The sequence below is a fragment of the Agelaius phoeniceus genome, chromosome 24 (assembly GCF_051311805.1).
Source record: "Agelaius phoeniceus isolate bAgePho1 chromosome 24, bAgePho1.hap1, whole genome shotgun sequence".
NCBI lineage: Eukaryota > Metazoa > Chordata > Aves > Passeriformes > Icteridae > Agelaius > Agelaius phoeniceus.
In genome coordinates, this window is record NC_135288.1 from 2,446,805 (window position 1) to 2,474,494 (window position 27,690).

Here is a 27,690-nt window from a genome sequence, read left to right on the forward strand (position 1 = left end):
GAAACCAGGGAAGAAGCGCTGGGACCTTCCTTTCTCCCCCTCGGTGTCACCGCATCTATTTTTCCCATGGTGACTCATTATTAAGGACGCTCCGTCATTTTTCCAGCACAGGAAGATTAAAGGAAGCTTCAAAATCCATTTTTTTCTGCTGCTGGTGGGATTAAAGCAAAGCGCCTGGAGGGGCCACGAGCTGAGCAGGGCTCGTTACTCTCTTTTTCTTCCTAAAAACCAGCTTCCAGCGTAGGGTGTATCAACTTGAGAGCATTTCCACAGGAAAAAGGTGTTGCTGAGGCGGTGGGGAAGAAGTCTCTTCCTCCTCCTCCTCGCAGGGAAAGACGGAGGGAGGAGGAAAAAAACCCAACCATGCAAACAGCTACTACTTCCTTATGAGCGGGATTAACCTATGCAATAAAAAAATAAAAAAAAAAAAAAAAACAAGGAAAAAACAACCCAGCACGATAGCACGATAGGAGTCCAGAGTGCTTCCCGCGTGCAGGATCCCGTGTTTTCTCCGTGGGTTTGTGTGATTTTTTTTTTCCCCCAGAGTCACGTTTTCGCAGCTGCAGGCGCTTCGGTTCCCACAGCTCGCTGCACCTCGGGGGGACACGCAGCATCCTCCACAGCTCCAGGTGGGAGGGAAACGCAGTGAAATAGGCGAAAATAAATAGAAAAAAAGTCCGAGCGTTGAATAATTTAGGAAAAAAAAAAAAAAGAATGGAATGGAAAACAAGTCGGCCAGGCTCAGCGCTGCCTCCCGACATCCTCGGCATGGGAGCCGCTCCGTGCCGACCTTCGAGCCTCACTCGCTGCTGCTCCGTCGTTTCGGGTCCATTTTTAGCCATTTTTGTATTTCCCCGCTCCGGCCGCGCCGCCGATCCCGCCATGGCGCGGGTTATTTACAGCGCTGTTTTCCTCCTCCTCTCCACGGGAACCGCCGTCCCCGCGCACTCCTCCCCCCCTTTCCCACGTCTTTCCCCTCGTTTTTCCCCACACCGCAGGTCGGGTCGGGCCGGACGGGGCCCCGTCGCCGCTCCCCACTCACCGCTTGAAGTGCTCGATGATCTTCTCCTCGCGCACGTTCTCCGGCAGGTTGCCCACCCAGAGGTGCCTGGTTTCCCGGACCATGCTGCGCGGCGCGGGGCGAGCCCGCCGCCCGTGCCCCGGCTCCCGGCCGCCGCCTGCCCCCGCGCCGCGCCGCCGGCCGCCGCTCGCCGCCCGCCGCCGCCTCCGCCTCGCCCTCCGCCCCTTCCGCCGCGGGGCCCGGCCGCCCTCAGCGCCACCGGCCGCCGGACCGCACCATCCCCGCCGGGGGGGCCCCCTGCCCGCCGGGCCGGCTGCCGGGCGCCGGGCTCGCTCTCCGCCGCGGCTGCGCTCCCTCGCCGGCTCCCCCCGCCGCGCCGCCCGCTCGCTCGCTCCCGCTGCCTCCTCCTGCTCCTCCTCCGGCAGCGGCAGCGCGGCGCCCCCGCCGCCGCCTCCTCCTCCTTCCCCCCCCGCGCTCCCGCTGCTCCGCCGGCCCGGCCGCGCTCGCTCGCTCGCTCGCCCCCCCTCCCCTTCCCTTTTCCCTTCCCTTGCCCGCGCCTCGCGCAGCGCCACACGGGGGCCCCCGCGCAGGCGCACTGCGCCCCAGGGCGCGCGCCGCGGGGCCGGAGGGGGGGCGGGGCGAGAGCGCGCAACGCCCCGCGCGGGGAGGGAGGGGAGCGGGAGTGCGCGTGCGCGGAACGGGCGGGGGCAGTGGGGGTGTGAGAAACGGGGGGACGAGAGAATTGGGGAGGGGGTGAGAGAATTGGGGGGACGAGAGAATTGGGGAGGGGGTGAGAGAATTGGGGGGACGAGAGAATTGGGGGAGTGTGAGAAACGTGGGGACAGGAGAATTGGGGTGGGGGACTGAGAGAATTGGGGGAGTGTGGGAAACGGGGGGACGAGAGAATTGGGGGGACGAGACAAGAGAATTGGGGTGGGGGTGTGGGAAATGGGGGGATGAAAGAATTGGGGTAGGGGTGTGGGAAATGGGGTGACGAGATAATTAGGATTGTGAAACAGTGGGAGACTCAGACACAATAGTCTTATTGGGGGGCTGTGAGGATCATTACAGGGGCTTTGAAAATTGTAATGGGGCTGTGAGAGTTGTAACAGGCTCTGCAAGAATTGTAGTGAGGGCCTGTGATAAATGTACGGGGGCTCTGGGAGTTGTGATGGAGCTGTGAGAAAAGGGGCTGGGAGACTCACAGTGCTGGGCTGGGGCAGTTGGAACAGGGAGCTGTGAGAGACAGAACAAGTTGCACTGCAAGGGCAAGGTCCTGCTGGCACAGCTCGAAGGGGCTTCATCCAGCCAAGGGGGCCCTGTTGACCCCCAAACCTACAGCTCCCCCAAATCCCATAAAGATTCCAAAATCCTGGGGCACCAACTACCTTCATCCCCAGGTGAGCACACACCCAGCCGTGGCCACTGGGCAGACAGGTAAAAAATTAATTGAGGTGATGGCAGGGAGGGCCCCACAGTGCCCTGGCTCTGGGGTCTAATGGCTCCAAAGGCCAGAGCAGCAGGAGCCGCCAGTGGGGCTGCAGGGGGATCCCCAAACCCCCTTGGCTGCTCCCCGTGCTCCCCTCCACTGACGCAGGGACAATGTGTCACCCTGGGACACTCCCTCCACCCAGGCAGGGTGTCCTGAGTTGTACTTCCCCCAACAGAAGGGAGACCGGGCTGCCCTGCAAACCACACGGGAGAAACTCCCACTGTGGGAAGGATTCACCTCCCGCTCCCCCACGGGGGCTGGCACAGCTCCTTAATTAACACGGGGTGAAGAAATCACCCATTGCCAGTATCACCAGTCTCTAGTTGTCTGACATGTCACACCCCAGCTCTGCAACACACAATTAGACATTTTTTAACCCACAAGATCTTCTTTTCCACCGAAATATGCCACTGCACTGAAAAGGCACCTATTTCTATGTCCCAAAATGAAAATTAGATCCCATTGTGAGGTCAGGATAAAACACACACCCACAGCCAGGAGTGTTGGTGTTTAAAGCCTTCACTGCTTTCACCACAGAGCAAACCTGTATTTCAGTATTTTCCATGGCCAAAGTCTCCTGATGACGTTTTGGTATTGATCAAACCCATGTTTTATTTGTCAGAGCTGCCTTTTGCCACCCAGTCCAGCCAGACACCGTAACCTTCCGGCAACAAGTCCACCTTGCTACTGGTCAAAGTCACCGAGCTGTAGTGGCTTAACAAACATGCAAATCTCCTGATTTAATCACATCTCTGACGCACATGGACTCGGTCAGTGGTGGCCCCGAGCCTTATCCCCGACTCCAGTGGCTGCAAGCCCATCCTTTGGCAGCCCCGTGCCTCAGTTTCCCCAGTGATGATGGGCTCCGCCAAACTGGGATCTACTGATTAATTAAAAACCCCAACAACTCCTTGCACGCAAACCATCTATTATTCAAAACGTGTGATGGAGCCACGTGCACAAATGTGCTGCCAACACGCTCCACTGGCGCTTCCAGTGTGGAACTGGGTTCAGCTTTCCATTTTTTTACCTGATGGGAAGCCCAAGGAGCAGTTTGTACCTGTCTCTACCTTTAAGGGGCTCTCCATTTCAGAGAGGAAAAACCCAAACCAAAACCACCAAAAAATCAAACAGCTTTTCCATGACAAATTCTCCCTCTCTGATGGAGGGCACTTGCTGCAGCTGCAATCCCAATTGTTCTTTCTCCCTGCTGGGGTGGCATCTCCAAGGGACATGAGGAAACCACACCACCTCCTAGGTGCTTCCAGGGAATCTCACACGGAGTCACTGCTGTCACCCGGCCATCTCACAGGACACACAGGGGCTGGGAGCTGTCACAAACAAAGCCATCGACTCTGTTGACAGGAGAGGGTTGAGACGAGTGCCAGGAGGGTTCCATTTACACAACAGCCAGCTGGAAGAGCAGCACAAAGCTCGGCTGGTGACACAAAACAAAGCTCTGGACCATGGTGATACTCTTCAAATGCTTTGCAGGGAAGCTGTTCCTAGTTGCAACCACACCAGCGATGCTGCTGTAACCAGATCCCCCCAGCTCAGTCGAAGATTTTAAAGAACACAGACCCAGGCTGGAGAGCAGAGCAGGTACAACCCTCCCCTCAGCAGGCCAGAGGGGCTGTGACAAAAGACCAACACCATCTTTGTGTCTGCAGAACAGACACACATCTGTGCCAGCCCAGTGTCCTCCATGAGCGACAGCGTGAGGAGCACCCAGGGGTGAGGCACGGCTGCACTGCCCTGTGTGCTGCCCTTCCCAGGGGCCAAGCAGCTCAGGACAAGGGGAGCTGAGCTGCTCTCCATGACCCTCGGCCTTTGGGATACACACTGCAAGGAACAATTTAAATTACTCCTGGGAGGGTGTAGCTGAGAGCCCGGCTATCTCTGGACAACTCAGCCAGCCCCACAGTTAAAACATTTGGATGTTTCTTATCAGTACTTGGAGAGGATTAAAGTGCCAGGCCATTTATTAGTGAGGGAGCAGGTTATAAACCCATCTCAGCTTGAACACCACGTTCATGTCAGGAAAAGCAAGGCAAGAACAGGACAGATCAAAAGAGAACCATTAAAGGCGTGAGAAAATGGGGCTGCCATATAAGGAGCTAATAAAGTTAGCAGCTCTCCAGTTTGAAGGGAAAAAAAAGGCAGGAGAAGCAGAAAACATCCTTGGGGTCCACACAGCAGCCTCTCTTTGAGGAGGAAAAACCAATAAATAGAAGTGGGCAGACACAATGCTTCAAAAGGCAGGTTTATCCATTTTGAACACGGCGCCTTTCCCGAGCAGCGGAGCTGCCGCGCATCACTGAGGCTGCTCAGCAAACCTTTCAAAAAGCAAAGATCAGATCCTGCACAGGGACAGCAACCAGGACTCTGTTGGCTCAGACCGTAACTTCCTACCCTCAGGTCTGGCTCAGCAACATCTCTGTGTGCTGTGCTGGGAAAGGGGGACATTACACCTCTCCCTGGCCACATCGGCTGGGATTCAGGGGGATCTGAGCAGGAACATGAGGGTTCTCCCCACCACCAGTGCACAGCAAGTTCCTTTGCTTTCTGTAAAAAAGCAGGAGGTTTCCCAGCAAAGAGCCCCAAGAAAGACTCAGAGTGTTCCTTTGTTTGAGCCAGCCAGCTCCAGCCACCATCTTGTCAGGATAAAATGTATTTACAGGTCTTCCTTGCTCATTGATAGTATTTATTAAAATAACACTATGACAGCTGAATATCAAATTCCCAGCTAGGCTTTTATGTCCTTTTTAAACCAGCCTGAATTATTGGCCTAATTTTATAGCTTACCCACTCTGCTTTATGCTCGTTTTCTCCAAGAAAGAATTGGTGCTGTTTGATATTTAGGCCCATTTGTTGCCAAGACAGAGGCTATGGGCTTAGGGGCTGAAAACACTTGAAGCACAGAGCCAGGTTCTGGAGACTTAACCAACACAAAGCACAGGATTTATATTAATGAACCTCTTGATTTCAGTTCTTTTTGAGGGTTAGAGCTCCAAATCTTCCTGATGAGATGACTTTGGGCAGAAAACTCCCTTCATGTTTTTGGAAATGCAACATGTAGTAATTTATTTCTGACGCTCTTCCCTGTGGTGTTCTTATCCACGGTGCCAGGGACGGGAGCTGCCACAAAATGCCACCATTTTAGCCAGTGGTTTAACACAGCCACATCCCACAGCCCAGGATACAGGGGCCCCTGGACTTCAGTTGACATTGAACCCACTTTTATCTCTGTATAAAAGCACATTTCTGTTTTTAAAATTCCTTCAAAGGAAGGAATTTTAATTTTTTTTTAAATTCCTTCAAAACAAAGAACCAGAGGTTTCTTCAGCAGCAGAACTCAGTGTGATGGTTAAGCCACACAATCAAAACCTACATGCCAACACAGCACTGCAAAAGAGTTTACTCTTGCTTATGGTGTGGTAGAAAGAAATATTAGAAAGAACACCTTTTTTTTTAGCCTGTTGGGAAAAAAAAAAATCACAGGAATATCACAGGAATATCACAGTGCCAGCTTCTGCCCTGCTTCCCCCTGCTCTCAAATTCCTGTGCAACCATGTGCCAGAGAGCTGTGTCTGCTCACCTCACAAGGGTTCTCCCCAAACACAGGGCTTTCATCGCTAGACAGGACTGTGGCCATCCAGGCTGCAAAAGATCACATTTTAAGGGAAAACCAAAGAAAACAAACATAAAAAATACAGTTCTGTGTGATTTGATACCCAAACAGGACGACTGCAAAGGATATCCCCTAGGACTGGTTAGATCACCAAAGCCTATACTTTGCCATTTTTAACACTTAATTGTTGTATTAAATCTACATCCAGATGTGATTTTTACCTGTGTGCAATGCCCAGGAGAAAAAAAAACTCAGAAATTACACTGAGAATGTTACAGGACAAGACTTTAGCACAAACCTCACAGTCCAAACCTGCAAGATAGAGGCTGCTTTCCCCACATTTTGCATTGGTTGGAGCACAAAATAAACTCTGAGCCACCACCATCTGAGCTTTGGTTTCATCAAACACCATTTTGATACCACAGCAACATGAGGGTGTTTAAATGAAGAGGAGTGACCCCATGTCTGTGGAGTTACCACTCCTTCACTCCAGAGAAAGCACAAAGAAAAATATTTGTGCATCAACACCTGCTGCGCTCTAAAGCCTCTCCTCCAACACGGCATGGGAGAAGTTCCTCGTCTGCCTTTGGCTTTTATTTTCACCTCTGCAGATCTCACAGTGCAGCTTTTTAACTCCTTGGGCTAAGAGCAAAGCTTGAAAGACTGTGGTTTTCTCCTGAACAGAGGAGGAGCGGAGGTTTGTATCGCTTTTTGGCACTGGAAATTCAGGTTTTGTTTAGCTTGGAAATATCATGGATGTAGCTCGAGTAACTCTTCAGGGTGGTAAAAGTTCAGTGCTCACAAGGCAATTCTCAGTCGTTTATCCTAAACTGCCAAAGGAAAGTAATTTAGAGTCCCACAGGGTGTGCCAGCCTGAAAAACGTGGAATCATCCCAACAGGCAGCTTCTTGCTCCTCCAAACCTCCCTGCCAGCAAAGGCCTATGAAGAGTACAAGGTGTATCTCCAAACCAACACAGCCCTAATGCAGGAATAAAATCCAAATCCCTGTCCACACTACCTTATTCCAAACAAGGCTTTAGGCTCACTGTTCACACACCTACCACAGGGAGCAGGGTATGAAACCTGGCCTGGCCACCTCATCCCCACCCTGCACTTAATTTTGGCCAAAAACAAGGATAATGCCCTAGCTGTGCTAGAAATCCCTGCAGCAACCAGTCAGTGAAATAATTTCTCCTGAGGGGCTTCTCCAGGGCCGGGTCAGGCAGCGGCATGCATGGAATCCCGATGTGATATCCTCATTAAGAGCGGCTAACGACCCCCAGCCCTCCCTGTGCGCTAATGACTGCGGGAAGCTGCGCCTCCAAGCCATGTGTGACCGGGCAGAAACCAGCACCAGGTCTCTGGTTATTACCTTTGCAACACAACAAAAGAAAGGACACCCGCTAAGGAAGCGTTTCCCTTCTTCCAGGAGTGAGCAGGACTCTGAGGAATGGAGTAACAAACCAGCTGCATCTCACGGGAGCAAGTTCACAGAGAAAAAAATATGTAATTCAAGGCCCTGATCTTCATTAACACCATTTAAGATGTTCAACACTCCCTCCGACCTCCTCTGCCTTTGCCTGAGCAAAATTAGGAGGAATAGACTATCCCACGTAGGTCTGTGGGCTTGGAGGGAAAGGGGCCCCACAGTTTTGCTCCCTGGAGGCACCAGCTCTCCCCACCCCTTTTGTGTGTATTTTTTTAAACGTGCCACACATCAGCACAATGCTGACAAGGGCTTTGTATGTTTTCTGCCTATGCAGCAGTTCAAGACACACAACTCTGGATTTTTTGAAAGGGAAAGGGGGAGGGAGCTGCCCTTTGCTGTACTGTTTAATTGCACTGCTTGCTCTTCTGCATGACCACAGGGAAGGGAAAAAGCACCAAGGTTTAAAAACAGAACCATTTTTAGCAGCCAAGAGGGTCAAACTCAGTCTTCTCACAAGATACAGTGGAGCTCAGAATAAAATCTACCAGAGTCAAGAAAAAAATTATAAATCACCAGGGTTTCTTCTCTGGAGTTGGATATGACCCCAGAAAACACCTCATCCATCCTCACTTGCTGCTGTTACAGTCTCCACATTTGCACACCTGCCAATGCAGATTCCAACACTGAAAAAAAAAAAAGGAGGGAAAGGTCTGGAAAGCTGGACTGTTGGTTTTTCCACCTGCCAGGAGCAGCTCAACGAAGGCCGGGTGGCTGAGCTCCAAGGAGCAGCGAGCAGGGCACGTTAGCAGCCTTCTGGAGTTCCCATCTCACACGCACATGCGTGATTCGGACAGCGCTGGCAAACAGCTTCCTTCAAAAATAAGGATGACTAATCCACAGCAGCGCTGCTTTATTTATTTATTTTAAAGGCCACAAGGCAGAGCTTTTTCCAGAAGCATCAGCCTTTGTGAAGCAGCAAGCAGTGGGAAGGGGAAGCCCTGGGACCCACTGATGCTCTGCAGACAGAAGTAACCACAGGAACATTGTGGGTTTGTGTGGCCCGTGTGTGACACATGCAGGCATGGCTGAAGCCTTGTCCCTCATGTTTCTGGCAAGGCCAGATCCCACTGCCTGGGTGACTCCTGGATCCCTGCGTGGTTTGCAGGGATCTGCTGGGGAGAAGGGTTTCATAAACAATACATTGTTTCCCTTGGAAAAATAAACAAACAAACAAAACAGAGGAAAAAATAAGGCATGAAACAACTTTAACCCATAACTGCAGGTACTAGAAAAAAAAAAGGGTGCAGGGATTTAGGGATTTGGGATCAAAGCAGAGCACCTGCATCGCTCGGTGGGCCCAGTCCCCCCAGCAAGGTCACTCTGGCCTGCAGGGACACACATTAGTGCTGGAACCGCAGTGGAGGCAGCGCTGCAGGAGGTCACTTAGGGACTGCAAAAAGGGAATGGATTAAAAAAAAAAAAAATTAAAGAAAAATCCATCAGCAGATGTTTACTGACATGCAGCAAATCCACAGCTCGGCTCTGGAAAGCTGCGTGGCTGGAGGGAGAAGAGCCCAGTTCCCAGGACGCAGCAAATGCTCTGCATGTACGGATTTAGGTTACAGCTTTTAGCCAGCCCCACACCCCACCCCACCCACCACCCCCACAAAAAAATCCCAAAAAAAAACCCCAAACCAAATTTGTCATCTTTTTAAGCACTCAGAAATTGAGGTTTGCCACCGAGGTGATTTTGGGTGGTGGCACCATTAAATACTTACCCACCTCACAGCCAAGGGCTGCACAATCTGAAATTTGTGAGTGTTTGCAAATGGTTTGGAAAGCTTTCCAAGGAAGGTGCTGTACGATTGTAAATCCTTCCCGTTATTAATAAAAGGGAGCTATTGTTCCAGCTCTAATCAAGCCTTGTCTCCAGCTGGGCAATTTTAAAATGCAATTCAAAACACACAGAGGAAAAAAATAAAAGATCATGAGGAAGCTTCGGGAAAAAAAAAAAAACCAACAAAAAAACAAAACAAAACAACAAAACCAAAACAAAACAGTGAAAGAGAAATGGGAGGGGGGAAGGAAAATAAAAAATAATACTCCTGCTATTTAAAATGAATTCCGGGCAGCAGGAGCATGCTGGGGCGGAGGGGGAATCCCCTCTCCCACCGCCTGGGAAAGGTCACTTATGCCATCGGTGCCATGGCCACGCCGGAGCAGAGCTGCGGCGCTGCCAGCCCTGCCTCATCCATCTCCATCAGCGACAGCTCTGCTTTCCATTTATTTAGAGGGAAAAAATAAAAAAAACAAACCCACCAAAAAAAAAAAACCCCCCAAAAAAAAACCAAAAAACCCCAAACCCCTCCAAGTTGCAAACACCTCCCAGCGCTCTGTTTTCAAGGCTGGGGAACGGAGCAAGGGGGAGCGGCTTGGAATGAGGCTCCCAGCCAGGGAGAGGTGGCGCATCCTCCGCATCCTCCTCCTCCTCCTGCCCGGCGCTGCGGCAAAGCCGCCGCAGTGGGGGCTCCCCGCCCCCGTGGAAACTTCTGGAACAAGCAGCCAAGCTGGAGAGAGGAGAGAAACCTTTATACCCGCAGAGGGGAGAGGAAAAAAAAAAACAAACTCATGTAATAAAAGGGAGAGGATTGCACAAGGCCGGGGAAAAATAAGAGATCTCTGTAAAAGTGAAGCCCCCGAGCGGCTCCGGCAGCCCCGGCTCAGGGGGTGGTGCAGCCGCCTCGGCTCGAAACAAAACGCCCCAACAAAGCGTATTTAAAAAAAAGAGAAAGGAAAAAAAAATGGTGGTGTTTGTAGCGCGAGATGGTGGGATAAAGGAGCTGATCCCTCCTCCTGGATCTACAGCAAAGCCGGCCATTGCAGTTCCATTTATCCTTTTTTTGTGCCATGAATTGTCTGATCCGGACTATTGGGTTGCATTTGCAGCTTCACTTACTGCGGTTTGGTTCTGTTGTGCTTTTTTCCTTTTTGTTTCTTTTTCATTCTTTGTTTTGGTTTTGGTTTTTTTGGTTTTTTTTTTTTTTTTTTTTCCTGGGTGTATTTTTTTCCTGTTTTTCATTAAAAAATCATCCTCCCAAATCTCCCAAGGAAAATCTACATCTCTGTGGAACAAATAAAACATTCAGGCATAAACTTCCATCATGGACTGTAAAAAAAGAGATGGGTTGGTTTTTGTTATTTTTTTCCTTTTTTATTTTTATCTTTGATGGCATTTTTTCTCCTGCTTTTAGGACACATTGTAGTAGGAAACCAATGGAGGAAAACAAAGGTAATATATATATATATAAAATCAAAGATATATTGGGCCAAAGTTATAGTGATTATATATAATTAAATTATAGTTTTTAGGTGTGTGGGCTTATTTTATATTTTCAATAGTCCCTGGGAAAAGGTCATATGTATATAAAAATATTAAATATATAGCAGTATTTATATATTTATATTTAATAAATATATACAAGTATGTCTGTATCTGTAGAAATAAAAGAGCATCTGTAGGGGCCTAAATCTGCAATTCTATGGAAAAAAGCAGTATTTTTAGGTACGTAGCTTTTAAGAATTAAGAGGTAATGTTATAGCCTGTAACAACACTCTGATGCAGGACAAAAGGGTAAGGCAACATTAAAAGAATATTTAAAACAACAAAAAAACCCCAAACCAAACAAAAAAAAAAAAAAAAGGAAAAAAAAAAAAAAGTATGGTACCTTGGCTACAGCCTCCAACAACGAGCGTGTGGATGTTACGGGATTTGGGGTTTTTTAATGGTATTACCACGTCTGATCACACCAATATATGATTTTAATTAAGCGAATGGCGGGCGAGCTGTCGTGGGGAGCAGGCGAGCAGCGATGGCTTCTTTCCATACCACTCCGGCTGCGATGATAAATCAATCCTCATGCGTTTGGGACTTTTTTTTTGGTGTTTGGTTGTTTTTTTTTTTCCTTAAGCACTTTTGGGGATTTTCCATGCCGTGAGGAGACCGGGAGATGGCGGCTTCAATCCCTGTGAAGGAGAAAAGTGGTGGAAAAGCGAAGAATTAGGCATAAAACTACCCACCTTGGGGGTGTGTGTGGTGATGATGAAGGGAGGGGTGGGGGGGCACGTGGAAAGCGCAATACAGGGCCAAAACCGCTCAGCTGTGAGAGAAAAAAAATAACATTTTAGGGTTATAATTGGGGGCGCGGGGGCGAGCTGAGGTGAGGGGAGAACCCGGGGGCTCCGCCATGGCCGAATAAAAATGCGCATTTCTGGCCACTTTCACATCCTTTCGCAAATGCGGCGAGGAGAAAAGGGCAGGAGGGAGGGGGGATAAGAAGAAGGTCAGGTTTCACCCGCAGCGCTTTCGCCGCCCGCCCGGAGGGGATTCCCACAGGATCAGAGCCCTCCGCTGTGCCCACACCGCTCCTCGCCCGTCCTTCCCCCCGCTCTCCGCCCGCCGCCATTTTGTCGCCTCAGAGCCGCTCCCGCGGCCCCGCCGGGCGGCCATTTTGTGAAGCGAGCACGGGGGGGCAGCGCCTGAGGGGCCGTGAGGGGCAGCCCCGGCCGGCGCCGCCTTTTGTCACCCCAAACCCTCTTTTCCCTCCTCATTTTATCTTTTTTTTTTTCTTCAGGGGTTTCTCTTTTTCCTCAGGAAACACTTCGTGCTTAACTCCCCGCCTAGAGCCCCATCGCTTCAGCAAAAAAACAAGCAAACAATAAAATAAAAAACCAACATAATCAGATGAAGCAATCCAATAAAGGAGATTAAAGCATATTCCCCATCTTGGCTGTGAGGAAAAGTTTAGCAGCACGGAGAATTAATGTATATATTATTATACCCATATTTATTTCCCTTCCTTCTCCACTTTTTTCCCCCAGTGATAAATCCCTGACCTCAATAATCCGCCTTGACAAAGGGGATAACCTCTTCGAAAAAGATCCATGTTTTTATTTCAATAAAACACCTCACTCACACTGCTTTACTGGACATTTCATCAAAATAAAGATATAACTTAAACCACTCAAAGCCAAATCTGGGTGAAAATTGGTAATTTTCAGGAAATAGGGCTGCAGGATGCTGTAATCACTGATACGATGAAGAAAATCTGGGATATGAAATAGCAAAATCCTGCTTGCAAGTGTGTGCTCTGCGTCTGTTCATAGAAATAGGGTGGGTTGGGCTTTTTGTCCTTTATTTTATAAAGAAGCCAGTATAGCACTCACAGCCTGGTAACGCACTTGCGCACTTGCCTCATCCCTTTCCCCTCATGCTGTCAAAATCAATGTTTTAAAACTACGTTGTGGCAGTGGGTGGTTCAGTTTTGCCAGGAAAACTGGGGATAAATGAGAATATTAGCATACAGCTTTTTTTTTTCTTTCTTTTTTTTTAAATTTAATACATATCTCACCTGTGCTGCATGACCTGAAGAAATCCATGCTTGGGCTGTTCCCTGTGTAATCCCTGCTGGTTTTTGTCTCTCCCAGAATCAGCAGGATCAGACCACTTCTCATTTAAGAAATATAATTTTTTTTTAGGCTGTGTCAAAGGCATGTATAGAAAATAGGTCTGAATGCTCTGTGGGGAAGAACAACGCTGCAGGGAGCTGGCTGGGATGGCACTGCCATTAACCTGGGATCCAAAGGAAAAAACACCCGTTTTCCTGCAGCTCTTTCTATCTTATTTGAGAAAAACCATCTCCAGCACCCAGTCTTGCTCTCAGCACCTTTTCCAGCCCCTTTATCATCCCACTATCCTTGCACCACACTACAAATCTTCCATTTTCCAAAGAAACCTGCAAAAAGGTTGGTTTGGTTTTTTTCCCATGAAGCAACACTTTAACTACTGATTCAAAACCACTACAAGCTGTGCCTGGCAGCTCCTCCTTCAATTTAAAACCTCTTTTTAAAAACCAGGCAGTCCTTTGAGTTGTAAAAAGATAACCTTTAGGCTTTTTTTATGGGACACACGGTTGCATTCCTGGGAGCAAGTTGGCCTCGCAGCAGAAGGAGAGATCAGATGCCTTCACTGGGAAAGCCCAAGGAAATTTTATCCGCCGGCCGCACCCAGCCCGAAGTGAGGAAATATTTGCATTTGCTGCTCCTTGGAAGGCAGCCAGGTCCTTCCCGCTCTCCTCAGCCTGCCAAGAGGGATTGCAAGAGCTGATTGCAGCAGCCAAGGGAAGGGCTGGAGCCATCCGGAACGCTGCCATCCTTTCTGCCCTTTGCCACTGCCACAGGGACAAGAGGAGGGACTTGGAGTGGGGTTTACACCTGGGTGGTCCAAGGTGGGCCCAGCCCCCCAAAATGTTCCTGTTCAAGGCAGGATGTACGGTTGGGTTATTTCTGCAGACCTGGGTGCTTGCAGAAGTGTTTGTCACGGGGTGAGGAGCCCAAGGACAGGCTGAGCCCCTGCAGCCGATCTGGCTTTGCTCGGCAGTGGGACAGGATCCAGCTCCTGCAGGATCTCCTGCATGCGGCTCAGAATTCCTCGAGCTCCTCCCAAGGGAAAACACGGGGCTGTGCTTTTCAGGCACAATGCTCCCCACGCCTCATCTGGGAAGAAGATGCCTTAAATCAACCTTTTTGTCCTCTTACCTGTGTCCATGTATCCCTGTCCCTTGTCACCCTCCACTCCTGAAATATAATGTCAAATCTGACCACAACACATCCCTTCACCATGCTGCCAAACTCTCCAGCAGTGCCTTTCCTTTCTCCTTGCTTTCCAGGACCTTCTCCAAGGCTGCCTGTAAATAAAAGCATTTCCCTGCCTGTCTCCAGCCAAAAATTCTGCAGTCCCAGTGCCAACAGCCCATCCTGGAAGGCTCCAAGGGGGAAATACCCAACTCCTTCCCACCATTCCTCTGTGGAAGGGTAGTGCAACTTGGAATAACACATCCAAAACACCACTCAGCATTGCACTTCCATCCTCCCAAAAAACCTTGAGTGGAAAAATATCTGTATTACAAAAAGCAAGCAGCTCTTTGCCCTCCGGGCCTTCTTTTTCCTGCTCCCTTTGGCCACTGCCACATCCTTTTACTTTTTTAGCATCATTTTGATGCCAGATTTTCCTCACAGTGCAAGAAGCTTTGGAAAGTGAGAGCTGACTTGGAGCACAGGAATTCCTTGGCATGGGACAAGGAGTTCCCACCCAGCCAGACCCAAAGCCACCAACTTACGTGACCAGGACAAACCACAACTTATTTATAAATACCTTTAAAACAAATTGTCACCTGATTGATGGCCTGGAGATGCTCATTAACAAACACTGAGTAATCAGCTTTGTAGACAGGGAAGAGTCATCAGGAAATAGTTATTGATGCGATTAATTAACCATCATTAACCCCTTCACTCATAAACGCAGCACGCGCCGGAGATGCTGTATGTGATCCAGGAGCTGCTGGTCTGGTGGTTGCTTTCTTTGTTTACAGCTCCCATTTTCCATCAGGAAAGCATTAAACATCATCTCACATGCTATTTTCTGCTCTTGATTTGTGGCTTTTTAAACACTTTCGGTTAAAAAGAAAGTTTAAAAGTTTCTCCGCCTGGTTTGCAACGCCCTCGCAAACAAAACCACTAAGCACCGGCAACATCGGTTGTGCAGATGTTGGGCACGCAGAGAAATGGTCTAATTTCTGCTGGTTTGAGGCCTGGACTGAGAGGAGATCAAAAAGCTTCCACTGGCAGAGCGATATAATCTTGGATAATATGCAGAAAGGGGGCTGTCCGTCTTTCCCAGCGTCCCGGCCCTGCGGGATGCTTTTAGCTGGAGTTTTGCTGCCTGATGGAGGAATCTGTGCTCCGGCTGCCCTCTGCCGGCTCCGGGATAGATAGTCAGCAAAAAAAACCCCAAACCACACCAAAACCCCTTTTATCAACACCACAAAACATCGCCAGATCCCATATCCACTCCCAAAAAACAACACTCGGCTCTCTCCCGGGTGACAGCAGCATCTCCCACATCGCTACACCCTAAAATCAACTTTTATAGACCTTAGTTATGGACTAACTCTCACCACGCCTAGAAAATCCAAAACTGGCTTTTTTTCCTTATTTTTAGACTTGGATTTGATAGGTTTGGAATGCAGGGTGGATGAAAGGAATGAGAGTTTTTAAACTTGGGGTTTTATTTAACTGCGAGTAACTAAATCAGTGCCCGCTCTCCACAGAGAGAAACATTTCAGTGAAACCCCAAGGAAGCTTGAGAAGAAAGAAAAACTACCCAAGAAAACCAAACTGGCCTTTGGAAAAAGGAGTTTAAAAAAAGAAATAAGGAATAAACCCTCCATTCCTCATTGCTGCTCTGTCAGGGCATTTTATATTTATCATGAGCGCAGAGTTGTGCTGGGACATATCCACAATTCTACACCCTGCCAACCCACTGGGTCAGGGTCCTGGGGACATTTTGGTGATGAAAACCAAGTTCTGCAGTAACTTGGGGGTGCAGCAGGCACCCAGGGTCAGCCATGGGGTGCTTCCCACTGGGGGCACCCTCGTTTTGGTGCCTGGCACTGGAAGGGGTTGATGAGCTGCAGGGTCTCAGCAGGACGACTCGTTGCGCCAGTGGATGTGGCAGGACTTGCAGAGGAGGTGGTCGTCCAGGGGGTAGCACCCGTTCTCTGTCAGCTCTGGCGACAGGGGCATCCTGCAGCTCTGGGGGCAAGAGGGGAAAAGGAAGCCACCTTTTAGGGGTCCCTGTGTGTGTTACATCCTCTTTTCCCTGCAAAACCTACCAGCACTCCAAAAAAGTGACAAACTACATCAAAAGCATGCAAAGCTGAAGAAGTTCTCCAAACACATAATCATCACCACCACCACCCAATTTATTTTTTTTTCTCCCTCCCCCATTACCTGTAAGATACACTGGGGGCTAAAAACCAGCTGTGGTGCTGCCATCCCTGTGTCCCTGCTCAGCTAAGTTCAGTGCCACCCCCTTGGCCTTGGGGGCCCCCCATTCCCTGGGGCCGTACCTCACAGCGGTAACAGCTCTCGTGGAAGCTGCGTCCCAGGCACTCGATCTTGTAGGTGTCCTCATCCTCATGGGGGACAATGGGGCGCTCGCAGGCGCTGCACACCGCGGCGTATTTCCTGATGGGAGCCAAGGGGTGGCGTGAGCCCTGTGGGGTGACGGGGACGAGCCAAACCCAGCTCCCAGTGCGGGACACCCTCCCCCATGGCCAACCTGTAGTAGTCGGGCACGCAGTACACATCACCCTGCTCGTCCACAGCAAAGCTCTCAGTGCCGATAGCCCGGCCACAGGCAGTGCAGGAGAAGCAGCTGGGGTGGAAACCCTTGCCCAGGGCACGGACAATGTGCTCCGTGATCAGCCCCTGGCACTTGGCACATTTCTCCAGCGTGGCCTGGAATTTAGGGAACACATGCCGTGAGACAGCAGCCCACGCCCTAAGGGGTGTTCCAAGGGTGCCGGTTTTCCCTGAAGGAGGATGGGTACCTGGAAGCAGGTGTCACACGTGGGGCACCCGTCTCTCTGGAAGTAGCGCTGCCCAGCCAGCAGTCGGCGGCACGTGCGGCAGGTGAAGCAGGCAGGGTGGTACTGCTTCCGCATCGCCTCCACCGTCGGCTCCCGGGGCCCCAGCGCTTTGTGGCAGAAGGCACAGATGTCTGCAAGAAGCAGGGAGAGCGGCTGGGAGCTGTGTGCCTCAGTTTCCCTAAGTGGGGATGAGCCCATGCACAGCTGGGTCTCCCTTACCTCTGGAGCTGTCCCTCCCCGGGTCCCCATTCACATCCTGCCACTCCCGCTTGCCTGCTTGCTCCTGGGAAAATGTGGGTGGCTCCAATTCAGCAGGGAAGGTGGAAGGGGCCTGGCAAGCGGGGAAGGGAAAAGCCACGTTAGTTATACCCTGCAGGTGGGGAAACTGAGGCACTGGGGGGACTGCACGCTGTTATCCTCACCTGGAGGGTGGTGGGTGCTGCAAGGTCCAGTTGCTGCAGTGCCAGACTCAGCGGCTCCATGGACAAAGGCTGGGGCACTTCAGAGAGGGGCAGGACTGGTGGGGATGCAGGTACAGGGGCCACCGTGTGGGTTTCTGCAGCAACAGACAGATGTGGGGGTTTAGGGGATCAATAATGTCCAGTAACACCCCATCACAATAACACCCCAACAGCTTCGCAGCAGCGCTCGCTGACCTGCCCCAAAAGCAAACGCCATCGAAGCAGGAGGGGACAAACAGCACGATAAGCACCCAGCAATGGAGAGCAAACAGAGCCCGTCCCCAGGAGCCGGATCCATGCGGGGATGTGTGCAAGGATGTGGGGAATAGCCCCCCATAAAATACCCCCACATCCCCCTTCTGCATGCACAACCTTCAGCAAAGCATCTCCACAGCCTCCTCAGCCCCATCACCATCCTTCCACACCGCTCCAGCCCCCCATGGATGCCCCTCACCTCCGCTGGGTAACTGGGGGGGTGACAGCAGGATCTGGGGCTGGTGGGTGCCAGGGACCCCGGCACCCCCTGGCTGTGGCTCTCGCTGGGTTTTCTCCTTGGTGGCCACGTCCCTCTGTGGTGGCACGAGGGTGATGAAGATGGATGAAGCGATTCTTTTCTCTGCTTTCCCTGGCAACATCGCTGAAGCCATGGAAGGGCCGGATGAGGGGTTGATTCTAGGGAAAATAAGAAAGAAAGAGAGTAAAACTCGCAGGCACACTGGCAGCTCCTGCAGCCGTGCTGCCCTTCAGCATCAACTCGCTCCCTCCTCCCGGAAAGGGAGAAGGAACCAGTGTCCCCTCCCACGTCACAGCAATAAATGGTCTCATGCCTGGGAGGACACAGGGTACAGAGTCCTGGCGAGGCAGCAGCTGATAGCGTCCATTTTCACACCTCTGTGGCCAAATCCCACCTTTTCATAAGTATTTGCATCCCCTGTATTTCCTCTTATTGCTCCCACCCACCTGGGACTAAATTCCCCATGAGCAGCAGGAAGTACCCACCTTTCCTTTTAAAACACAGAGCTGCTATAGGATTTTGCTTTTGCAACCCCTTTATTGAAATCTTTCTACATCCCCGCTCCCTCTCTCCTTACCCCCAATTCCCTGCCAATCAATTCCAGCTCTGCACATCCCCCCTTTCATTTTTCCAGGTGGGAAAACTGAGGCGTGGTGCTGTGAATTACCACGTCCCTGACACTGACATGTCCCCTGAGCAGCACCCGGCAGCCCAGGCAGGATGCACCCGACCCCGAGAAACCCTGCTCAGGAAGGAAAAGAGCTGTTTATCCAACTTCCCAAGGGGAAAAGCAGCTGGGGCGAAGCTTCCCCTTCCCAAATGGAGTAGATTGCGGGGAGGAACCCTGAGGCTTTAGTCAGGGTGCTGTGTTGGTGAAGCAGAATTCATCCCTGAGGTGAATCAGCAGCTTGAAAAATACCTGTGTGATGAGTTCCCGGTCTCATGCGGCTCTGCTCCCCCAAAATCCCACTCACGGGGGTCAGCACATTCTTTGTGGGGCAGACAGACTCCCCGAGGTGGGCGAAAAGCTTCGCGATGTTCCTGCCGGTGATTTCAGCCTCTGACTCAAGCAGGGAAGGGATTAAAGAGGAAAAAGAACCCGGAGCACTTGGCTCCCTCTTTCCCTCCCTCCCCGCCGGCTACCGGCCTTGCCCAGCTCCTCACCCGCCGGAGCCACCGCTTTTCCTCCTCCCCAGCAGAGCTGCGGAAAACTGGGGGGAAAAGAAAAGAACAACCATTAAAAAAAAAAAAAAAGAAGAAGAAAAAAACAACCTAAAAAAGAAAAAAAAAATATTCTCCGGGGTTAATGGGAACCATGTGCTCATCGCATTCCTCTTTGTGCCGGGGCTGACGGGATCCCGGCGGCCCCGTGGTGGCACCCCCAGAGCCCAGAGCCCCCCCGTCCAGGGCCATCGGGGTGGCCGAGGCTCGAGGGGGGCATTAATGGGGGTCCCCCTTCCCCATGCAGCTCCATCCTGGTTTGGGGTGGCAGAGGCCACACTGGAAGGGAACCTCCCTGGTTTCCCTGAAATCTCCTAAGGTGGAAACTCAGGTGGGATTGAGGGAACAGGGCCACTTATGGGGTATCCCCACAAGCCCCAAAACTAGGATGGGATACAGCCCTCTAGAGCTGCACCTCAACTCTGTCCCCTACCCCAGGGACCTCTCAGAGGGTGCTCTGAGGATGCCCAAGGAAAAAGGGATGGGATGGGGGTACACAACGCTTGGTGTCCCACCCCGAGTGGTCCCACTGTCCTCTTGTCCCTCACCTGGGGGTGGCCTTGCAGCCCCCCCGGCATCCCCTGTGTCCCACCGTGCAGCCCCACAGCTCCCTGTGCCCTGCCTGGCAGTGCCCTGTCCCCTGTGGAGCCGCGGCCCCACCGTGTCCCCTGTCTGGGAGCCCCCATCCCCTCCCTGGGAGAGTCCCCAGTCCCCTCCTTGGGGGTGGCTCTTGGCCCCCCTGTCTCATCCCAGGATGAGTGCGGTCCTTATCCCATCACATGGGGGATCCTGTGTCCCATATTGGGGTGTCCCCTGTCCCCTCCTGGGAGAGGGATCCCAATCCCACACCTGGGGCGGTCCCTACCTGAGGGTGGCTGCTGTCCCCTACCTGGGGGGTTCGTACCTTGCGGGCGAGGTTCTCTGCCGGGGGGGAGCGGTGTCGCCTGCCCGGAGGTGGCCCTGCAGCCTCTCGGGGGGTGACCCTGTCCCCGTCCCTGTCCCCTACCTGGGGAGCCGCTGCGGGTCCCTCCGTGCGCTCCGCGGGCGCGGCGGGGGCAGCGGGAAGGCAGAGCCGCCCGGCATCACCGCCCCTTCCTCCCTCCTCCTCCTCCTCTTCCACCTCTCTTCCTCCTCCCCCCTGCCTGCCCCACAGCCCCGGGCGGAGGAAGAGGGGGGCATGTCCTTAGGGTGCCCCATTCACCCCCCGACGGCCCCGCGCTCCCCAAAGCGCTTCGTGGGTGCTCCATATGCTCTGGGATTGCCCCCTCCCAGGTTTTCCCATGGAGCCCCCGAGAGCCCCCCACACCCTCAGGGCACCCAACCCCAAGGTGTGCCCCGGGAGCCCCCCATACACCCCCGGGGTGCCTGTGTACCCCAATACAGCTGAAATATCTCCATATACCCCCAGGATAACCCCTCTCCTCCAATACAGCCCCAGTTACCCCCATTCAGCTCCATGCCCAAAATGCCCCATACTTCTTCTGTGCACCCCCAGGACACCCATGTGCCCCCCTGGAGCCCCAGCATGCCCCATAAACCCCTACAGAGCCCTCAGTGCTCCGAACACCCCCAGACCCCTCCTGCTCCCCTCTGCATTGGGGGTCCGTGCCCAGGCAGCCAGAACCCCCCTCCCCAAAGTGCACCCCACCTTCACAGGGCCTGTTGTCCCCTGGCACAGCACAACGGGCTGCAGGCAGGGGGAAACTGAGGCACAGCCAGAGGGTCACCCCACTCCGTGCCTCAGTTTCCCTTCCCAAGGAGGAATTCTACCCACCTCCCTCAAAAGTCTGCACCGCCACCATCCCAAGTGCCTTTCCAGCACAATGGGACCCCAGCTTGCTCTGCCCATGGATTTTGCTGGAAAAAAAAACACCTTTATTTTCTGAGATTTATAACCCCTGGAGGCCCCTGACAGTGTGGCCCAGCTGCCAGCAACGACGGGACATCCATCAGCAGCCTGCAATCCCACTGGGACCAGAGGACAAACCCCAGCAGTGCTGCAACCTCGCAGAGTCCCCCCAAAAACCAGGGGCAACGCGAGCCTTCCCCCCGACCTCCTCCATCCCACGGGATGGGTTGGATGCCTTCCAGGAGCCCTTTTTGGGGTTGGACGCCGTCCAGGAGCCCTTTTTTCCTTAGTCCCCATGGGGGATCTGTGGTGGGGGATTCTGGGGTGCCCAGCGACGCCACCCTGAGTTTCTGCTGTCCGGTTCCACCCCGCGGCTCATCGAGACGTCTCCCCCGATCCGGATCCTGCCAGGCGATCCAGGCGAGGCTGCTGGGCAAAATCCTGTGCGGGACGGGAGAGAGGAGCCCAAAGGCCTCTCAGGGTGGCCCTGGGGCTGCCCCCAGCCTCACCCCGCGTGGCACGGGGCTGTCCCCCTCTCACCTGCCTGCAGCAGGACTCCAGCAGCACCCCGGAGTGCAGCAGGCACCAGAGCTCCCCCAGCAGCGACACGAAGACGTGCAGGATGTCGGTCCATCGGCCCACGGTGAGGAGGAGGATGAAGAGGCCGCCCATCCGCATCACCACGGTCCGGAACGCCGCCCCCCTGCCGGTGCTGTGCCGGGACTCCTCTGCGAGGACACAGCATTGGGGGACACTGGGACCCCCGCAGCCCCAGCACGGGGACACCAAGCATGCGGCGGCTTCACGTATAGCCCATGTAGCCCCTATACACCCCATGTACCCCCTATACAGACCCACAAGCACCTCAGGTACCCCCAGGGCATCCCACGTACCCTCTGTACACCCCAGTACCCTCTGTGTACAACTGGGATATACATACACACCCCCTACAGACCCCCTGGACACCCCCTATATCTCCAGAATGTACCATATACCCCCTTACAGACCCCCAGGACACCCCATATGGCCCATATACACCCCCAGAATGTACCATATACCCCCTACAGACCCCCCAGGACACCCCACATACCCCTATACACCCCCAGAATGTACCATACACCCCTTACAGACCCCCCAGGACACCCCACATACCCCTATACACCCCCAGAATGTACCATATACCCCCTTACAGACCCCCCAGGACACCCCACATACCCCTATACACCCCCAGAATGTACCACATATACCACCTGTACAGCCTCAGGACACCCCTGCACACCCCATATACTCTGCATACAGCCCCAGGACCCCCCCATCTGCCCCTATACAGCCCCAGGTGGCCCCGAGTGGCCCCACACACCCCCCATTGCACCCCCAACACACCCCACACGCCCCCCAGAGCCCCCCGAGCTGGGGCATCCCCACCCACCCTGCATGTAGACGACCAGCAGGGTGTAGCAGATGCTCAGCGGGGTCCAGAAGCGCACGGCCTCGCCCGTGGAGAGGAAATCGCGGTTGATGAGCTCCACGGCGGCCAGGTCGGCCACGGCGAAGGTGACGGCCAGGGCGTTGCGCAGCAGGCGCGGGATGCCGTGCCCCGCGGCCAGCAGCAGGATGCAGACACCGCAGTAGCGCTGCCGGCTGTGCAGCTCGTACAGGGCGCAGACGTGGCGGGCCAGGCGCCGGGCGTGCAGCGCCAGCAGCCCCGCCAGCCCCGCCGCCAGCGCCAGGTTCCAGCTGCGGTGCGGAGCCCCCTCCAGCAGGAAGCTGAGGCCGCAGGACACCCCGCAACCCAGAGAGTACTGGCACAGCAGGTAGAGCTGGCTGCTGTGGGCGCCCTGCAGAGCAGAGGAGGGGGTCATGGAATCGTGGAATGGGTGAGGCTGCAAAAGACCTCCAAGATAACGAGCCCAACCGTTCCCCCAGCACTGCCGAGTTCACCTCTAATCGTGTCCCCAAGTGCCTCATCCAAACACTTGTTGAACCCTTCCCGGGCCATGACTCCAGCACTGCCCTAGGTAGCCTGTGCCAGTGCCTGAGCACCCTTCCCATGAAGGATTTTTCCCAATATCCAATCTAAACCTTACCTGGCTCAGCCTGAAGCTGTTCCCTCTTCTCCTGTCCCTATTTCTTGGGAGCAGAGCCCGACGCCCTCAGCTGTCCCCTCATGTCGGGGAGTTGTGCAGAGCCAAAAGGGCCCCCTGAGCCTCCTTTTCTCCAGGCTGAGCCCTTTTCTCAGCTCCTCAGCCCCTCCTGGTGCTCCAGCCCCTTTCCCCAGCTCTGTTTCTATCTCTGGATACGCTCCAGCCCCTCAGTGTCCTCGCCTTGGAGGTCCCAGAACTGGAGGTGTCCCAGCAGTGCCAGCACAGGGGACAGGCACTGCCCTGGGGGACCAGCCAGGGGCCTCTTGCCCACCTGGGGACACCCGGCTGAGGTGCAGAGGGACCCATGGCCCCCTGCACCCACAGCCCCTCCACCCCCTGTGGGTGCTGAACCAGCCCCCAGTTTCCAGCTCCATCCACACCATACCCCACGGTGCCTCAGTTTCCCCCATGCTGTCTCACCTTGAGGGAGAGGATGGTGGAGACGGCGCGCAGGGAGAACTCCAGCACCACCAGGGCAGCCACACGGGAGCCCACCAGGGCCAGGACAGCCGTCAGCACCAGCACCTGCAGCGGCTCCAGCAGCGGCCGCCGCGCCGCCATCGCCTCCTTCTCCGCCTGCCTCTCGGGGTTACTGGGGACAGCAGGGGGGACACTGGGACCCCCGCAGCCCCAGCACGGGGACACCAAGCATGCAGTGGCTTCATGTATATGTACAGCCCTAGTACATCCCATGTACCCCCGATACAGACCCAGAGCACCCAGGTACCCCCAGGACATCCCATGTACCGTCTGTACAGCCCAGTACCCTCTGTGTACACCCAGGATATATACACACACCCCCTACAGACCCCCAGGACACCCCACATACCCCTGTTCACCCCCAGAATGTACCATATACCCCCTTACAGACACCCAGGACACCCCACATGGGCCCCATACACCAAAATGGGGTGACAAGCCTTAGTGACATCCCCCTCTGTGCTGTGCAGCAGAGGCTGCAGTCCCTGCCCTGCACCCCTCAGTGCCAAGAGCCACGGCCCAACAGCAGATCCCAAAATCAGATCCCCAAAAACAACCTTCCCCCCCAGAGGGGACAAAGGGCTGGCGCTTACTTTGCACACTGGATGTAGAGATAAACCTTCAGGAGGCTGCAGAGCACCGAGACGGCGCAGGCACCCACCAGCCCTGCGGGGAAAGGCAGCAGTGGGTCACTGGTGTCCCCTGGGCTGTCCCCAGGCCACGCTCGGGGATCTCACCTTGCAGGAGCGCATCCAGCAGCGCCCAGCCCCACGCCAGCCCGGGCAGCGCCGGGAGCCAGGACCCCAGGGAAAACATTTTCTATGGAGAGGAGCCACAGCAGAGCCAGGCCCCGGCTCCAAGGTCCGCGGGGTGGAGGCGGGGAGTGGCTCCCCCCGGCTGGTAAATCATTACTGGGGCAAGCCAGGGCAGCTGGAGCTCCGGCCAGACGGGATGAGCTCCAGCTGCCCCGTGGAGGTGAAAATTAGGAGAAGAGGGATGTGATGCACATGGAGGGGGTCAGGGACAACCAGCACCTGTAACCTCCCCTCATGCCGGCACTGCCATTCTCCTCTCCACCCTGAGGCATCGCAGCATTTCAGTCCTAGCCCCCCCCATCTGTACCACCCCAAAGACCCCAAGACAACACCAAAAATAGAAAAACCTCTTTATTAACATCGGTGGTGGCAGGAGTCTGTCCTACAGCCCTGGGGGCTGCTAGTGCTGAACCATGTTCCTGAGCTTGTCCCAAAAGAAGAGGCTGAGGACAGTGTGGGGGCCGAGGCGGAGGTAGACGGCGCCGATGCCCTTGTACAAGCCCAGCAGCCCCTCTTTGCTGGAGATTTGCAGGATACAATCCAAAAAACCTCGGTAGAGCTTGCCCTGGGGAGAGAGGAGCCAGCTCTGCCCCCCTGCCGGATGGGAAAAGCCGCGTGTGCCCCGTGCCGTATCCGGGATGGCCTTACCGTGCCGTCGGCGTCCACCGGCTGGTTGTAGAGACGCGTGCTGATCACGTCAAAAGGTGTCATTGTCACAGCCACAGCCACACCACTCACCATGCCCCCCGCCAGCACCGCCGCCCAGCTGCCCTTCCTGAACCACTGCGGGAAGCGCCGGCATCAGCTCTTCCCAACAATGAGAGGGAGCACGGGGGGCCGCTGGCGGCCGGATCCGCACACGTCCCGCTCACCTGGCGCTCGCAGACCCAGTCCTTGGCCGAGGCGAAGGTGGCGAGCTGCACGGCCGAGCCCACGGCCACGCGGGGCACGGCGCCCGTCACGCCCCGCCACAGCCCCACCACCCCGTGCTGCTGGTAGATGCTCTTGAAAGCGCCGGAGATGCTCTGGGGAAGAGAGGAAATTGGGGAAAACGGGAAAAATGGGAATGGTGCATCGCACCTGGCAAAATATCCCACCCCACGCGGAGCCACTATTGGCTTTGGAGAGATCTCAGGGGGTCTGGGTTCTCCGGATTCGGTATCGCAGCCCCACGTGCCTGTCACACCCCCTCTGTTCTCGCACTGTTATTTTTAGCATCATTACGGGGCCAAGCAGCCAAACAACAGCTTTAAATTCCTGCTGACCAAAATAGCACGGTCCCCGCTGGGGCCCGGAGCGTGCACGGACAAGGTGCCACCGAACCCTCTGTGTCCCCCCACCCCAACCCTGTCCCCACTCACCTCATGGTTGTGCTGGTGGCCCACGGCCATGGCCGACAGTGTCTGGGCTTGGAGGTGGGTCTTGACCTTGGGGGGGACAATGCCAGGTGACAAACCCCTCCAATGGCCCCGCTGGGACCGGCTGTGGTCCCCTCATTTTCTTGGCAGATTTTGAGGGGAAGTTTCAGCCCCTCAGACAGACGTGGGGGACACAGCTGAGTAGTCAAGTGGTAACTCCAGACTTTGAATCCCGTTCCTTTTACCCCTCTCTCCCAGGGCAAAGGGACCCTGCAAACACCCACTGCTGGAGCTCTGCAGCCCCAAAAAACTGCGTAAACCCTCTAAAATGGGGGGGGGGGGACCCCCACAATTTCTTCTGGGGTCATTTCCTTATGAGGGAGTTATCTGCTGGTTTCCTGAGGGGGATTTGGGGGACAAAGCAGGGGGAGAGCATGCACAGCGCAACCCCACATTTTGGGGTGGGGGGGGGATGAAGCGAAGCGGGGGAAGAGAGAATGCACCAAGCCAGTGTTTATAGGATGCAGCCAAGATGCCGAACGTTTTGGGGGGGGGGCCCAAAACACCCCCCTCCACACCCCATGGCCTTTGGGACGGAGCAGCACTCACCAGGTACGCGGGGCTGCCCACGATGGCTCCCACCGCCCCGGCCACGGCCCCGGCGGCCACGGTCCCGCCGGGATACCCGGTCCAGCCGGCGTCCTCGGCGTGGGAATAGCAGTAGAAGCGGACGCCGTTCATGAGCCCCTGGTAGAGCAGCCCGGCCGCCAGCCCCTTCTGCAGCCCCCGCAGCCCGTCCGCCCGGCACACGGCCACGGCCGCCCGCAGCACCCCGCGGTAGGGCCGGGGGTACGTGCCCGGGGGCTGCAGCTCGCCCTGCAGCTGCAGCCGCGTCTTCACCACCTCCAGCGGGTTGGTGAGGAAGCAGGCCAGGCAGCCGGCCGTGGCCCCCAGCACCAGGTCGGTGGCCGGGGGCACCCCCCCGGCCGGGGGGGGGCTGTTTTGGGGGGGGTACTGGAATTCCTGCAGGGAATCGGGAGGGCGGGGGGCGAGGGTCCCCGCCGCCATCCGGCACCTGCCCGCGGGGGTGGCCCCAGGCTCCACCTCCCCGAACAACCGCAGGGAAAAAAATCCAGGGGGAGCGAGAGCGAGCGAGCGCCGCCTCCTGCAAACCAACCCCCCCCCAATCCAGCCCCCAATTTGGGGAAGGGATGTGGGGCAAAGGTCGGGCTGGGGGTGCGTGTCCGGCCCCCCCCGACACCGGCGCGCCCCCGGCAGCCGCGTCCAGCCGGGCCCGGTCTCACGTGATGGTGCTGCCCCGGCGCAAATAGGGAAAAGCAGGCAAAAAAAAGGGCGGTAACATTGAAATAGAAACGGAGGGAGAGGAATTTTGGGGGCGCACGCAGTCACACCCCCGCCCCAGCCAGCCTGGGGAGGAGGATGAGGACTGGAAAACTCGCTGCGCTTGTGGCCGCGGCGCGGGGGGGACTTGCAGAGGGTCTCACCCGCCTCTCCCGGGGCTTTGAAATTGGAGCTTCCCGCGGAAAAACGCTGCGGGGGGTGGGGATGTCGGTGTCCCGCCCCCCGCCGTGGATTCCTAATTTTGGGCTGCGCAGGGACCCCCTGGTACCCCCATGGCCGAGGCACTGCGGTGGTTACTGAGGGGCAGGAGGTGCGAACCCCCCCGTATCCCAGCCCCCTCCCCTGCCAGCGGCTGTCCCGGTATCCCCCAACACTTTCGTTTCGGTGTCAGAAGTCAAGGAGGGTTTACGGGGACAGTGGGTGA

At 54.8% G+C, this 27,690-nt stretch overlaps 4 protein-coding genes and 1 long non-coding RNA gene across 13 annotated transcripts in view; all 5 read right to left on the reverse strand.

The window, feature by feature from the left end:
- Positions 1-1,394, reverse strand: part of SPEN (spen family transcriptional repressor) — a 66,906-nt gene extending 65,512 nt beyond the window's left edge. For all 5 annotated transcript variants that reach the window (XM_077190326.1, XM_077190330.1, XM_077190329.1 and 2 more), the window contains exon 1: positions 1,043-1,394. In XM_077190326.1, the coding sequence (XP_077046441.1) occupies positions 1,043-1,125 (83 nt within the window). In that variant the 5' untranslated portion in view covers positions 1,126-1,394. The remainder of the gene's footprint in view (positions 1-1,042) is intronic.
- A 3,369-nt stretch (positions 1,395-4,763) lies between these two features.
- Positions 4,764-9,917, reverse strand: LOC143695677 (uncharacterized). The gene is made up of 3 exons (XR_013185130.1): positions 9,353-9,917; positions 8,914-9,024; positions 4,764-8,783 (listed from the first exon to the last, which is right to left on the reverse strand). It is a non-coding gene; the product is annotated as an uncharacterized LOC143695677 (long non-coding RNA).
- Positions 9,918-11,372: 1,455 nt separating this feature from the next.
- On the reverse strand, positions 11,373-19,097 carry FBLIM1 (filamin binding LIM protein 1). Its single transcript, XM_054647929.2, has 8 exons — positions 18,957-19,097; positions 17,978-18,195; positions 17,485-17,618; positions 17,282-17,393; positions 17,024-17,193; positions 16,753-16,931; positions 16,541-16,658; positions 11,373-16,223 (listed from the first exon to the last, which is right to left on the reverse strand). The coding sequence occupies exons 2-8, from the start codon at positions 18,168-18,170 to the stop codon at positions 16,110-16,112; spliced, it is 1,020 nt and encodes a 339-aa protein (XP_054503904.2). The 5' UTR covers positions 18,171-18,195; positions 18,957-19,097; the 3' UTR covers positions 11,373-16,109.
- TMEM82 (transmembrane protein 82) lies at positions 18,966-24,959 on the reverse strand. Of its 2 annotated transcripts, none has more exons than XM_077190379.1 (7): positions 24,894-24,959; positions 24,325-24,397; positions 23,672-23,843; positions 22,537-22,945; positions 21,648-21,835; positions 19,202-21,548; positions 18,966-19,097 (listed from the first exon to the last, which is right to left on the reverse strand). In XM_077190379.1, the coding sequence occupies exons 3-6, from the start codon at positions 23,810-23,812 to the stop codon at positions 21,483-21,485; spliced, it is 804 nt and encodes a 267-aa protein (XP_077046494.1). In that variant the 5' UTR covers positions 23,813-23,843; positions 24,325-24,397; positions 24,894-24,959; the 3' UTR covers positions 18,966-19,097; positions 19,202-21,482. The 2 variants fall into 2 exon arrangements, with proteins under 2 accessions (XP_077046494.1, XP_054503883.2); XM_054647908.2 differs by lacking the exon at positions 24,894-24,959 and adding an exon at positions 24,469-24,610.
- On the reverse strand, positions 23,779-27,572 carry SLC25A34 (solute carrier family 25 member 34). 4 transcript variants are annotated; one of them, XR_013185127.1, is made up of 7 exons: positions 26,514-27,486; positions 25,908-25,973; positions 25,419-25,571; positions 25,195-25,329; positions 24,894-25,111; positions 24,325-24,397; positions 23,779-23,843 (listed from the first exon to the last, which is right to left on the reverse strand). XR_013185127.1 is itself a non-coding variant. In XM_077190377.1 (5 exons), the coding sequence occupies exons 1-5, from the start codon at positions 26,970-26,972 to the stop codon at positions 24,834-24,836; spliced, it is 996 nt and encodes a 331-aa protein (XP_077046492.1). In that variant the 5' UTR covers positions 26,973-27,555; the 3' UTR covers positions 24,832-24,833. The 4 variants fall into 4 exon arrangements, 3 of the variants coding, with proteins under 3 accessions (XP_077046492.1, XP_077046493.1, XP_054503884.1); XM_077190377.1 differs by lacking the exons at positions 23,779-23,843; positions 24,325-24,397 and having other exon boundaries at positions 24,832-25,111; positions 25,195-25,234; positions 26,514-27,555; XM_054647909.2 differs by lacking the exons at positions 23,779-23,843; positions 24,325-24,397 and having other exon boundaries at positions 24,885-25,111; positions 26,514-27,485.
- Positions 27,573-27,690: the final 118 nt, after the last annotated feature.

What these genes read in the sequence shown, in the direction of transcription:
- TMEM82 (XM_054647908.2), bottom strand. Translation starts at nt 24,547, where the DNA reads ATGTTTTCCCTGGGGTCCTGGCTCCCGGCGCTGCCCGGGCTGGCGTGG. An exon ending in GCTGGATGCGCTCCTGCAAG is followed by an intron (nt 24,398 to 24,468) that starts GTGAGATCCCCG and finishes CTTTCCCCGCAG; the next exon opens with GGCTGGTGGGTGCCTGCGCC. An exon ending in CTCTACATCCAGTGTGCAAA is followed by an intron (nt 23,844 to 24,324) that starts GTAAGCGCCAGC and finishes TGCTGTCCCCAG; the next exon opens with TAACCCCGAGAGGCAGGCGG.
- FBLIM1 (XM_054647929.2), bottom strand. Translation starts at nt 18,170, where the DNA reads ATGGCTTCAGCGATGTTGCCAGGGAAAGCAGAGAAAAGAATCGCTTCA. An exon ending in CCCCCAGTTACCCAGCGGAG is followed by an intron (nt 17,619 to 17,977) that starts GTGAGGGGCATC and finishes CTGTTGCTGCAG; the next exon opens with AAACCCACACGGTGGCCCCT. An exon ending in CGTGTGACACCTGCTTCCAG is followed by an intron (nt 16,932 to 17,023) that starts GTACCCATCCTC and finishes CCTAAATTCCAG; the next exon opens with GCCACGCTGGAGAAATGTGC.
- SLC25A34 (XM_077190377.1), bottom strand. Translation starts at nt 26,972, where the DNA reads ATGGCGGCGGGGACCCTCGCCCCCCGCCCTCCCGATTCCCTGCAGGAA. An exon ending in TGGGCAGCCCCGCGTACCTG is followed by an intron (nt 25,974 to 26,513) that starts GTGAGTGCTGCT and finishes GTCCCCCCCAAG; the next exon opens with GTCAAGACCCACCTCCAAGC. An exon ending in CGGTGGACGCCGACGGCACG is followed by an intron (nt 25,112 to 25,194) that starts GTAAGGCCATCC and finishes CTCTCTCCCCAG; the next exon opens with GGCAAGCTCTACCGAGGTTT.